This window comes from Rhododendron vialii, chromosome 3a, assembly GCF_030253575.1.
Source record: "Rhododendron vialii isolate Sample 1 chromosome 3a, ASM3025357v1".
NCBI classification, from domain to species: domain Eukaryota; kingdom Viridiplantae; phylum Streptophyta; class Magnoliopsida; order Ericales; family Ericaceae; genus Rhododendron; species Rhododendron vialii.
Genome location: NC_080559.1, coordinates 3,807,925 through 3,821,697, shown reverse-complemented (window position 1 = coordinate 3,821,697; position 13,773 = coordinate 3,807,925). Strand labels below are relative to the sequence as shown.

The window sequence follows — 13,773 nt, the reverse complement described above, 5'->3', positions numbered from 1 at the left end:
AAACAACGATCACAGGAGGCTGAAATCACATGAATCTGCAACTAGGAGACTCGCCGGAGTCAGGCGAGGGTCGCCGGAGACTGGGTGACCGCCGGCGAGGGTCGCCGGTGGCTGGGCTGTGGGTGGCGACGGGTTTGAGGCTGGTACAAAAGAGAGTCGGCAGAGAAAGGAGTAGATATGATAGAGAAAGAAGCAGATCTGGTACAGAAGAGAGTCGCCGGAGTCAGGCGAGGGTCGCCGGAGGGTCGCCGGAGTCAGGCGATGGCCGGCGAGGGTCGCCGATGACTGGGCGACGGCCGGCGAGGGTCGCCGGCACCTGGGTTGGAGTTGTCAGGCGTAGATCTGATGGTCTTCAGAAAACTCCACTGTTCACAGCCGAGATTACTGTTCACGACTGTTATGTGGTGGTGGGTGACGTATGGTAGATTTACGGTGGGTTCCGCTCTGATACCATGTTGTTAGAAAGAGAGAGAAATGAGAAAAGTGTTTAGGGTTGTTAAGTTACCCTAACACACAAAGACTTTATTTATATTATGAGATACTCATTACAATGAGATAACTAACCAATGTGGGACTAACATAAGCCTGACAATACTCTAACATGAATAATAGAGAAAGACACTATTAAATTTAAGCCCGTGTATGAGAATGGTGGAGGGAAGAGAAAAGGTAAAGGAAAATATTACTCTAGAAGGTACGAAGTGGGCAGACCAGATATTCTTCTAACTTGCACCACCATTTCCCTTTCCCTCCATACACAACTCTACAAATTCATGACCCAAACACAGCATGAGAAATTTCTCCATGTTGGCTAAGAATCAGGAAGTTACCAAATTTTCAGCAGGCCCAGTATGTATGATTCTACCCCCTGATCCTCCATCTCAGGAACTGTGTTCTCCATATCAACAGCAGCATTCTGTCTTATAAGAATAAAGTGGTTTCATACAACGCCTGAAAAAATATATATTGAATAACAAAATGTAAAAAGATGGTAAGGGCAAGAGACAAATGATGTAAAACTACCAGAGATAGAACTAATATCTTCACATATCCAGTCTTTAATAGATGGCCCTCTTGAGTTCTATGATGGATGATCGTGCTGGATATCGGGGAATGCTTAATAATCTCATGAGGTAGATTGACCTTCAATAAAATCCGGGATAGTTAATCCAGCAAATTTCAGATGTTAATGGCAGCCGCTTAATAATGTAAATCCATTGCAGTCACCAAACTTTTAATGGTACTTTCTCAAAAGCCGTATAACTTATAGTTTCACAAATGCCTATCAATTAATTCGAACCAAGTCACCAAGATTTAAGAGTACAAGATAAAAAAATCGCTCATTCACAGCAGATAGAAAAGCCAACCCCGATTGAATGGAAACAAGGCTTATTTTGGTTTGCTCTTGTCAAAACACATTTAAAACCAGAGAACTTTATTCAGATTCATGAGTTGGCGAGGAGACAATGTGATTAGTACACACCATATATCTCAACCCCTTTATATATACCAGCACGAGCAGCTAGACCACCCTCTAGGGCTTCTACACAGGACAACAACTTGAAAATTTAAGAAAGTATACTGAGTCAATTTGGCAGCTTAAGATCATGGAAACCACGGAAAATTGTCCAGACAGACATAGGAGAGAGAGTAGCTGACATTCTCCAAAAATTTAAAGGAATTGTCGTAGTTGTCATGCTTTCTAAGACTCTTCCGTCGAATGTGCAACATAACATACTAAAAACTTCCTTCTTTGTTTTCCTCAGTGAACAATTTATAGAACGGCATGTGTTTCAAGATGGACTACAACCAAAAAAAAAAAACTTCATACTTGCAAACCCTATCAGGGAGAAGTAAAATGCATATTCTTCATCCCCATTCATAAAACTGATCATTATGATCCATGTTATTGCCTCCTATTTAAGCATTACATACGTGTACAAAGTCTCCTTCGCAATGCTGCACTTTAATCGAGCGTGAGAACCAGAAGACAGTGATCATGAGGTTCACTTACCAAATGCCTAGTTTTAGGTTCCATGTTTATGAAGAGACCGACTCCTTGCAAATTCCCATCGCTACCAAACTGATATTCCTGGAAGCAAAAAACCTATGTAAGATTGTAGTGGGTATTTTTTGAATATGGTCTAAAGGGAGAAAATAACATTTTGAGATGCACCAACAGGATTGATGCAACCATTATAAAGCAAGTAATGATGTTTTCCCATGCTAATGATAAGTTAGCATGAGAAAGCAGGGCTCAATCCTACTATTCGGTCGACCTCAAAGTGAACATTTTTATCTGGAAGAACAATGGGGAATAAATAAAAGACCTTTCGACTGATAATCAGAGTGTAGGGATCTCCATGTCTGGAAAGCATTCCAGCTTGTTGTAAGCTGCATCTGTGGACCTAAGTTCGAAACATTTCCACCATTGTTTGTCGCAGCTTTAAATTGCAGTCTGCAAAAAAGTACAAGTTGTCAATTATACTTCTAGAAAAGCACATTTGCCCAGTAATTGATGCCGATCTACTACTGAATCCAAGTCTTCCATCTAAAATGAGTTTTAATCGGGCCGAACACGAGGAGTTTAAATTTTCATATATCACAGGCAAGACGAGCAGAGTAGTAACCTATTCGACCTTGCTTTGAAACTTCAACGAGCTTCAAAAAGTGGAGGCTTTATCTCCCTCTTTTCTTCTGTAACTTTATGTCCACATTCACTATGTATGTAGAAGGAAAACTGGAAGTTCACACAAAGACGAGGTAACTTCAAGGGATCAAGTCCGAACTGAAAGCAATCCTTTTCGTTCCAATTAAGAACCTAAAAATCTCTAGCGAAAACCAATGCTCGCAAAAGCTCCTACAAAGAGTCGAAATTAACATCAGATTGTGTTGACTGATTAAGAAATTATTGCCAAGAACAATGAAAGCTAAAAAGAATCGAAATTAGCTTATTGGGTATCAGATTGTGTTGACGGATTAGAAGATTAGAAGTGATGTTTTACAATGGAGTGAGAATCCTTCTCCGCTGGACAACCTCGCCGTCTTCGGAGTGAATATATTAGCTTAAATGATACAGTGTGGCCAAATCTATTTTCATAAAAATAAATTCACTTTGATCGTCTTCGATTATAATTCATTCAGCCTTAGATTCATATTATCTTTGACACTATGGATCTTCTTGACAAGCTCTACAAGTTGAGAGATTTCGATCATGGAGACAAATCGAAATGAGATCACAATTTGACGAATTCAAAACAACCTTTCTCTCTATCCGAATGGGTTTGATACAGTACATCCAAGTTTATTTTTACAAAAACAAATTCGCAATTATCGTCTCCGATTATATATCAAAAAGCATTCGATTCAAGAAATCTGTTTCCAGGTTTGTCTTCATCAAAATATCTTCAATATGCACATTTTGGATCGTAAAAATGAACCCTAATAAGCTCACAATTTGATAAATTCTTGTTTCAAGGGATTTCGCAGGGTCAAAATGAGAAGTCCTAGGGAGTACGGGCGACATCGTTTTTGGTAAAGCTCGCGTCTGTCATATGCGAGGCTTCTGTAAAGCGGTATTGAGAAGCACGTTTCCCTCATAAAATGGGACGGGAAGCAAAACTTCGTGGCCAGTGGATTGTATTTCGCTATTGGCAAACACACTTTTCCAGCTAGCAAAATGAAGCGGCCAGGAGATAAGATAGCGTGATTCGCAAATACGCTTTTCTCATAGGCTTGAATTTGGAATGAGCTTCCACCGTCGTCCTCCATGGCAGGGAGAGACTCCAAGAACAGCCAACCCACTCCTCTCTCTCTCTCACCTCCTTCCTCTCTCTCTCTCTCTCCTCCTTCATCAAAACCTCGACTTCAACCCCGCAGAATACTCCCAACCGAATAAAGGCAAAATGACACTAACCAGTCAATCGCAAGAAACGGTTTCAAGGAGTCCTGTTCAAGTTCGGTCCCAACCCTATTCAGGTACGAAACGAATCATTTTTTTTGTTTGTTTTACATAGGCGTGGTGGAATTCGCGTTTATTTCTTTTCGATTGAGTTGCTTCGGGATCTGTTCTTGTTTGAAACGAATTGGATTTTTGAAATGTATTTTATACAGGGTTTTATCCCGGCTTCAATTGGGGCCACCCGTGGACGGTGGGATTGGTGCGAGGATTGGTGGAGGGTGCACAGCTGACCCGGACAACTTGGTTATAACCAAAAAATGGAAACTTCATTAGTGTTATGCAAAACTGTGTAACTCTATGCTGTACTGCTTGACAATCCAATTTGTTCATTTTGCAGGCTTTTTCATCAAGCTTTTATCCATGAAGAAATCAAATTTATCGGACATCACTGTCTACCGATTACAAGAGAAAGAGACGGTCATTGTATTCAAATTCTGATATGTCCAATACTTTTTTTACCCTCTCAGTAAGTGTATTGATATACACAATGATAAAAAAAAATTCGAACTTTTTATGTTCGTTTCATAGGTATCAAAATACTTTTTGCACATCAACTACCGTTGTTAGAGCATCCCCATTGGGGATGTAAAACCAGGTGCTATAGTTATAATACAATCCATATGTAAAAAAAATTGCTCCAATGGGGAAAATTAACAAGAAGGGAAAGTTAGTTAATTATCCATCTCTTTTTTACATCTCACCATTGGAGAGTGATGGGTTTTATTTTACATCCAACTAACTTTTAACCACTTTTTACATTTAAAATAACTATCCATCCCCTTCTAAAATACATCCCCATTGGGGATGCTCTTAGAGGGGTTATTTCTATATCTCTGGTAATAGTTTTGGTTGATTGACTAATAAGAAAAACACCAGATATGTTTCTAAGAATTGATTTCACTGCTCAAAAAACTTGGCTCGGCCCTTGTTACAAATGAGTTTACAAGAGACTCAAATTCATCTCCGAAACACTTCATTACAGACATCCCAAGTTAACAACACCAACAGTACTCTTCGAAAACGAGTCGACAACGCAGCTGAACAAAATCTCTGATCTTCACCTAGCCAGCTTCCAAAATGAGTGAGCCACCAAATTGCACTCTAAATTAAGTATGTTTTTTTACTTTTTCTCATAAGTTCTGATCACTTGATTCTGCCTGACTTTGGATAACCAATTTGATTTTCATCCGTTCAATCGTCAGCATTTGATCAGCTGGCAATCTTGCTGTGGTAACATTTGATTGAGTAAGGCAACAATGACGGTGATATCGTCCACTTTGCCGCCCCTGCGATGGCGGTGCCCTGCTTTTCTAGCTGCCCGAGCGTAGGGAGTGTCGGCGTACTTGTCGAAGGAGTTATACAAAGCAAGGTTTGCAATGCTTTCAGCCAGTTGTTGTGGATCTGAATCTGAGTCTTGTTCCAAACATGGCCTTATTATTTCTTCAATCTCACTTGGGTGCATGTTGTCAAGCAACCCATCTGTTCCCGCTACAACAACGTCCCCTGCTTCTACTTCCAATTCCAACTCCTATTAAGTCAAAGAACAATATTTGAGAAATTAACTAGGCAAAATTAACTAGGCATAAGATTACGGTATCACCTTATTATTTGTTAAATTGCGTAACTATAATAGTAGGAGGAGTATCGAATGACACGCAGCGGGAATTAGATGTAGCGGTCTGTGCGTTTTCAGAGATTATTTTTCAGCGTTAAAAGCTTCAAGCAATCGTACGGTTGTTAGGTATCGGCTGTGAAGTGTTCCACGAGCTGGTACGTAACAAAAAAACAAACAAGGGCAATCGTGGTTTAAATAGGCATAAGAGCACGGTAACTTATATTGGCATAACTAATTCTATACAAGTAGCTAATTGGCATTAACTGGGGTGAAAATTGTTGGGGATTCCAACGGGCCAAACCAACAAACACAACACAAAGAACAAACCAAGAACAAAAAACAATCTAGCAAGCAAGACAAGACAAGAACCACCGAAGGTGGTAGCCTAGTTGGCAAAGGTGAGTGGCCTAATGCCCTCCCTTCCGTACACGGACCTTGGTTCGAGTCCCGCAAGACTTCATCTCGTTGCTAGACTTCACGGACTGGGCCCTTTGCCAACTATGTACCTAGGTGGTACTCTAGTGACGGTCTGCTCTCCCGAGCAGTAGTTATGGCTCAACTGGACATTCCACAGTGGGTAGGGAGCCCCCATGGTCACGCCCAGGGAGAGCTACTACGCTGGTGGCCCCCTCACACCTTTTTACAGTTCAAAAAAAAAAAAAGAAGCAAGACAAGACACTGAGATCGATTTACGTTGTGGTTCCGATTTAAGTAGATTGCTTGTCGTACTCCATGAGGTGCTGAGGTGTTTCACTATGATAAAAGTATGAATAAGAGTTATCGTGGAGGTGCTAAGGTGTTTCACTATGATGAAAGTATGAATAAGAGTTACAATGGAGGCAGCCCTAGGTATTCCTCTTACAGTTCCAAGGAACCCTAGCGCATTAAAACCCTCAAAAAGAAAGTAAGGAATTTTTATCTTGCTACTTGAAGACCAAAAACTGAGGCAAGATAAAAACAGAACATATGTGATCAATTTACAAACCATTGCCAAGTCTGGATGGTCCTTCTTGCTACTTCCCAATTGATATGGGCAATTGAAGCTCCATTGCTGAATAGGGGATTGATATATCACTCTTCCGCCTCGAACCACCATGAATCCACTGTCTCCCATGTTAACTGCGCGCAAGGTCTAGGGAAAAACAAAAAACGAAAAACAAATAAGAAATCATACATGAAACACATTCACTAGATTCAAAGACTACATACTTGCTAGTTGCTATGTTTTTTACAACCGCAAGGACAACAACTCGCGTAGTATACAAAACATGATCAGGAAACGCGATCACCATTCCATTGCTTATGACCAGAGGATAAGTAAAGAAGTAGTAAAAAGCGAACAAAATTGCGTACATGGCCATTGAGTGTAATTATGCAAGCTGTTGATGATCCTTGAGCCTTTGTGTTCGAATAAGCTTCATTCAAAACCTGTTTTGGATCCACAGCTCCTTTGGGCTGGTTAAGAACTGCAATGGTTGAGTTAGTCATGAGCTCCCGGGAGTATTCCCCTGCATCCACACCCGTCTTGGCCCACCCGCCGACGCCATCTGCCACGCCAATGGTTTTCTCCTCTATGCACATGAAGTGAGCATCTTCTCCTCTGGGTTTCAACTTGTCTTCCTTTGGCAGGTATAGCGATCCCGCAACCATCTTCAAGTTGGTTTTGCTAGAAACAATCCTACATTGAGAGGGGGGAAATTAGAGAAACAAAAAAAAAATAGAATTGATATGAAGAGGAAGAAAGATTAAAATCCGTGTTTTCTTTATATGCTTATATAAAAGTCTCGTGAAATTAGTATCGCTCCGTATTTGAGAAACAATTCTTCCGATAGAACGATGCAGGAAGAAGGCCATCTTGGAGACAGAATATATAGTAAGAAGAAAGAAGATCGTTTGATAGCATGATCTATTATGGTCGGCTTGGAGACGTCAGAGGATCCACCGCTGGTAGAGTATCTATGGAGCCCCGGATAGCGCTTCTCACTACGGTTAGGGCCAGAGGCTAATCGGTCAACCCAATTTTTTAGTTTTCACGGCATATAACTATTCGTTTCAATCTCAGTGATTATATGCAGTTTGGCCCTCCGTTTTGCTCTGTTTAGAAAACAGAGTAACCTAAAAGTTTTTACATCAAAAGCCATACTACACAAATAGACATCCATACGCGTCCATGTAGAATTACATATATATATATGCATACATACAAATACAAATACAACTGTAAGCCAGAATGTTAAATTACTTTTGGCGAACGGATCTGCATCCGCAAGGGGAAGTCTCGGAGAGATTCACAAGCCGAAGGCGTTTCTTCGCAACGATCATCGCCATGTTTCGAAATCAAGCGCAGAGACCAAATCTGCACGAGCGCGAATTTAACGAAAACTCTACGGAAAATCTAAGGAGACGGCGAGAGGGACGAGTGATCTAGGGTTGAAGAATGAAAGGCTTCTTTTTCCCAGAGATACGAATGGTTATGTAGAATGAAGCAGTGAGAGGTTAGATATATAGAGATAGGGTTTTTAGTAGGAGAGTTGTTGCTTGATTGGCAAGTAATCGGAAGCAGTGATTTTATAAGGAAAGTTAGTTAAGATTGCGCGGGATTTGTCTACCTGGCATACACGCCTTGTCTATCGAAGGAGTAATTGTTGAATGCTACCGGAGTATAATGTGGCGTTGCTTACGTGGTACTCCAACTATTTATTACGCGGTGCCGGGCCCAATATTTGGGTTGCCCAAGTGGTGAGCGGCCCCAAGCTTGTTTTCCCATTTACTATTGAGAATAAATTCTTTACACCGCCGGCGTAAACATTTGTTTCCTCCAAATCAATTACATTGCGCCACGTTGCAAAACAGTAGTTCCAATCAATAAAACATGACGACGTGGCACAATATAATTGATTTGGAGGGAATAAATATTTACACCGACGATGTAAGAAATTTATTCTCTTTACTATTAAGTCTTGGAAAGATTTGAGTTCGAATGGCGTCCCGGTCATGTTGTTGTAGACAAGGGAAGGGTTTTACATTCTCTCTGTTAGCTTTGGAAAGGGATTTCTTAGTTTAATCTGAAACTAATTTATTTTGTAGGGTTTATATATTTTCTTTTTTTGTCGGGTGTAAAAGAAATATTTTTGTTGACCTATGGTGGGGCTTTGGCAGGCTTGTGAGACTTACTCTGGGGCTCGCTCTACCTTTACATATTGGCAAATTTTACAGTTGCATTCACTTTCGTTGAGTGATTGTGAGTGGCGAGACAAAAGGATGACACACATTGTGTGGTGGTGATTTTTTATTTGCAGAGAATTCCCCACATGGTACTTCAAGAGTACCCAATAAATAGTAATTATTCAGTAGAACGGGAATACCGTCATTTGGTACTCCGAACCACTAAAGAATCACATATTTATCTAGGTTCCATACATTTAGTTGTGATTCCTACAAGAATGTACGGTTGTAAAGTGGTTCGTAGCACCACGTGGCGGTACTCCTAGAATATCGTATAAGTTCACCCCAACAAAAAGTGGCCCTATGAACACTCCAACTTCCCAAGCCGTAACTTTCCTTTCTAAAAAAACACTTCTTCTGATCATCTTTTATTACCTAACAATCACGCAACAACAAAATCTCAATCCCTCTACATATATCACTACCTACTAAAAAACCCTAAATCTTAGTATTAATTCCGCAGCTTCATTATTTCCTGTTCACCCAAAAAAAAAACAAAGAAAGAAAAGGTTTCATTATTTCCTGTTCACCCAAAATCCTCTTGACATCTCCTCCAATTTCCTTCAGGAATTTGATCAGTTTTCAGTGATTCTCTCCAGTCCTAACTCGCATCCTCGTATTTTCTCTACGCCTGATTTTTGATATTGCGATGATCATTCCGAAGAAGCGGCGTCGGCTCGTCAAACTCTCCGAGATTTCCCCGTATGGATGCTCTGCTCCCGAAAGGTAACTTATCTCTTCTGTTTACACTAGAAATCTGTACTTTTATCAGTTGATGCATACATTAAGGCGTAAGCATGTATATTTGAATTGGGTTTTTTCCAAGATGAAAATCTTTCTTGGGTTATGTTTGGCTTGATAGAAAGTTTGGTTCCTCTGTTTCACGCTTCTAACTTACTATTAGCGTATGTTGCAGAAAAACCAAATTTTACGGGTGAACGATACAGATGTCTAGATACAGGACACGGATGCTTGATACGTGTGGGAGACACGCATTATCGGATGGATGGCTATGGAGTACGGACACATTTTTCTCAAGATTTGTGTCTGAATATCTGTGTCCAATGCACTTTCCGAGAGTTTATGGGAAGTAATGTATTTTAGTGCTCCGCAGGACCGCAATTAAAGGAAGTACGTAATCAAATCAAACAAATATTGTAGGAGTAGATATAGCCCTTCTATGACCTTATAGTAACAAGCTATAATGAACAAGTTCCCAAGATTTGGAAAGAAACAATTAGACGCTAGTGCGGTTGGTTGGTTGGACGAGCCTCCAAGCATGGACGATCGTGTTCTAATACATAGTGATAAGGTCATATATCGGTCAATATCAGAGACTATCTAATAGTTATAAAATACCATACACGGATTCGGGTCCCTGTAGTGAGATTGGACACTATAGGGTCCGGCCTCACTACAGAGACCCCGAATCCTTGCATACACATTGGAGGATATGATACCTCATTGTGAGACCTAATAGACAACTGCTGGATCACAAAATTTATGTAGGAAAAAAAAAACCTACTAAAATGGTCTTGATCGAAAATAATTTTCGGCAATAATACCACACCTTAGAAACCTACTCTAATACCACCTTTAAAACCTACTGTACTTCGCATGTTTATTTTATACGACTAAATGAGAATGTGTTCTAAATTCATGCCCTGTGCAGCCAGACATAACTGTTCATATTTCTACAGATATAAAAGTATGCCTATGCCAATCGTCGGATTTCTTTGATGGGTATTGCACGGTTGAACTTGACTGTGAATGTTGATATGTCTCGTTCCCGTTTCTATGTATGTTTTGTTTTGTTTTTTTGAAGACTTGTAATTGCCTGGTAACTGATTTTTGGTCATTTACATCAATCCTGCAGCTTCAACTCGATTGAACCAAGCCTAAAAATGATTGCTGGTTCCTACTATATCCCAAAGTACAACGAGTCAAAACCACTAGGAGAAGATTCCCACTTCATTTGTGCCGAGAAACAGATATTCGGGGTAGCAGATGGAGTCGGTGGATGGGCAAAGAAGGGGATAGACCCGGGTGAATACGCGAGGGAACTTATGGAAAGTTCTGTATTTGCAATTGAAGATAAGCCTGAAGGAGGTGTTAATCCAATGGTAGTGCTAAATGAAGCTTTCCTAAATACTGAGGCCCAAGGATCATCAACAGCTTGCATTTTGACACTAAAAGGCGATGTATGTCATTTTTTCTGCTTTTTTTTTTTTGGTCGATTGACATCTCAAATTGGTATTCGTATGCACAGTTTTTCCTGGTGTTTCTAATATTGTTGTTTGTTATTTTTGGGCAGGTTTTGCACGCGGTGAACATTGGAGATAGTGGATTCGTGGTGATACGAGGCTGGAAAATCGTGTATAAATCACCGGTGCAACATCGGAGGTTTAACTGTCCACTTCAGCTAGGAAATTGGAGAGATAATCCTAGTATGGCTGAGGTTGGTATCATTGCTCTTGTCTCAATTACATTTTGTTGATTTTACCATTTGCTGTTAGGAGTATCCGATTGCATTAGAATAGGCTTACACTTACATTTGAGGCCTATGGCCATTTAGGGTGTGTTTGGCTCTAGGAAAAGAAGAAAAGCAGAGAGAGTAGAGGGGGAAATTGTTTCAGGAATTCCCTTCTTTTTTTCTTTTCCCTTCAGAATCCCAAGAAGCAAACAAAGCCTTAGTTTAGACCAGGCCTATGGCCATCAAAATAGTCCATTACTCATCTGCAATGATATTTTCACCGGAACCAGTTTTTTTGATTCATAAGTAGGATATGGAATTTACTCTAGAAAAAAAAACTCGATCGGAGCAAAACAAATTTACTGAATTATGCCTAATTTCTTCTTTTATTTTCCCTGCAGGAGCTTAAAGTTGGTGTTATACCAGGAGACATAGTTGTAGCAGGAACCGATGGATTGTTTGACAACCTCTACGAATCCGAAATTGAGGAGTTGGTTTTCCGGGGAATCCACGTCCAGCGCAATTTTCCAGCAGAACTGGCTTCCACTATAGCCAAGTTTGCTCTTATTAACTCTATGGACAGGCTTGCTGTTTGTCCTTTTACCATAGCTGCGCAAGAAGCCGGACTTGAATTCATGGGAGGCAAAATTGACGACATAACTGTGGTTGTAGCATACATTGGATCATCTCCAAACTAGGAGCGATCATTAATTTGCACAGATTAGCTAGTATTCAGCAATGGAAGCGTACGTACATTGGTTTAAGTTGCATATTAGAATCAACTTATCCATGCAGATTGGATCTTCATCCTGAGAAGTTGTAGAAAGTAGTAATTGTACAGATTAGCTTCATCAATGAATGAATCCAGTTGGTTTTGAAATGTAGTACTACTATAAGATTACATTCAGTCTTGTAAATTATTGCTGCAATGTAGTACTCGGTCTCGATTTGCATACTTTGGTGGAGGAAGGAAGGATATAAAATTGCCAAGATTACCCTTTGTCTGGGTGAATATAAGCAGAGATGGACGTTAAGATTTGAAGTAATTTTCGAATGTTTAGGGGATTATATTGAGAGTACGAAAAAACTTGAGGCTTAATTGTTTACCAGGATCAAGCCATGCCGTAATTACGTGGTTTTTTCCTTAGCTTTTGCCATGTTGCATATAGTCCGAGGGTGTGCCTTTTGATATCCTGCTAACTTGGATTGATAAATAAACCGAACGAGCCCAACAGTTGATTGTTCAAACTTAGTTTGAAAACTTAGCGAATTATAAATATATGTTTATGTTTGACTTGTTTATGAAGCGGCCCGATCGCAAACGAGCTTTAATTAAGTTTGGTCTCGAGTAGCTTGAATCTCTTAATACGTCATGAGTCGAACGAGCCAAGTAGTAGTTTGTTTCGAAACTTAAACGAGCTTTAAAAATATTCAAGCTTGATATATTTAAGTTACAAATTGATCTCAAATAGCAAACTCAAGCTTGAATCGTACAGTTTGGTTCATTTAATAGCCCTAATGATTAACAAAAAATTAAGCTCTGGAAACACTATTGAGGACGACTAGTTGTTTCTTCTTAGGGTATTCACAATACTATAACCAAATGTTATCACATCAACTTTTGATTATTTATTTAAGAGATTGCTAAGATTAGTAATGTAGATGTCTACAATGACATAATCAAAATTAGATAACCAAAACTTATCAATCATATTTTCAAACTACAAAAAACTAAAAATTGTGAACAGTAGAAAATAGTTTTTCTAGAAATAGTTTTCAAACTAATAAAAACTAGCTATTTTACTAGAAATAGAAAATAGTTTTTGAATCTTTTTTTGGAATTTTTTTTTAAAAACTGTTTTCTAAAAAAAAAATTAGTAAAATATTTTTTTTTCAAAAATATTGCGTTGCCCAATGCATATATGATGCATTAACATTTTTATATAATGATTAGTGTATTTGATTAAAAATATGTAGAATCTATTAAATTTGGTTATTGTCAAAAAGTTGCTAGTTATAGTTATCCAAAGCCTAAAATTTGATTATTTCTAAGGAGATTATTGAGTTTTGATTATAACATTGTGAGCCATGTTTTGCACCAATATAATTATATGATGTGCTCAACTAATACCAACCAGTCATGTGTTTCTCGTGTAGAAATGGAGCATTGTGGGTCCATGGACGGCCACTATTAGTGACACATTGCGTGACCGTGTTCACAGAAGATAAAACTGTTGACATGAGACCGTTCAAACAAATTCAATCATGTTTTAGCATATTCAGTCACTCAAGGAAGGAGGGACGCTCAATAGCAGAATTAACACGGCAATACTTCTCTAATTTTATCCCATCCACAACCAACAAAGAGCAGATATCACATCGGATTATGTAGACCGTGGGGGCTACTTAGCTTTTTCTCTGAGTATCTCTCCTCAACTCCCTCTCCTCCTCCACCAAATCACGCTCCTCTTCGAGTCATCCGGGCGATACGTGTTCGGG

At 39.5% G+C, this 13,773-nt stretch overlaps 2 protein-coding genes and 1 long non-coding RNA gene across 3 annotated transcripts; 1 reads left to right on the top strand and 2 right to left on the bottom strand.

The window, feature by feature from the left end:
• Window positions 1–1,567: 1,567 nt before the first annotated feature.
• Window positions 1,568–2,879, bottom strand: LOC131318601 (uncharacterized). Its single transcript, XR_009197746.1, has 3 exons — window positions 2,631–2,879; window positions 2,331–2,458; window positions 1,568–2,092 (listed from the first exon to the last, which is right to left on the bottom strand). It is a non-coding gene; the product is annotated as an uncharacterized LOC131318601 (long non-coding RNA).
• A 1,943-nt stretch (window positions 2,880–4,822) lies between these two features.
• Window positions 4,823–8,019, bottom strand: LOC131318598 (probable protein phosphatase 2C 55). Its single transcript, XM_058348499.1, has 4 exons — window positions 7,819–8,019; window positions 6,930–7,254; window positions 6,562–6,708; window positions 4,823–5,489 (listed from the first exon to the last, which is right to left on the bottom strand). The coding sequence occupies exons 1-4, from the start codon at window positions 7,902–7,904 to the stop codon at window positions 5,160–5,162; spliced, it is 888 nt and encodes a 295-aa protein (XP_058204482.1). The 5' UTR covers window positions 7,905–8,019; the 3' UTR covers window positions 4,823–5,159.
• Window positions 8,020–9,124: 1,105 nt separating this feature from the next.
• Window positions 9,125–12,179, top strand: LOC131318600 (probable protein phosphatase 2C 55). Its single transcript, XM_058348502.1, has 4 exons — window positions 9,125–9,527; window positions 10,678–11,002; window positions 11,116–11,259; window positions 11,676–12,179. Exons 1-4 carry the CDS (start codon window positions 9,451–9,453, stop codon window positions 11,970–11,972), a joined length of 843 nt encoding a protein of 280 aa, XP_058204485.1. The 5' UTR covers window positions 9,125–9,450; the 3' UTR covers window positions 11,973–12,179.
• The last annotated feature ends 1,594 nt before the right edge of the window (window positions 12,180–13,773 follow it).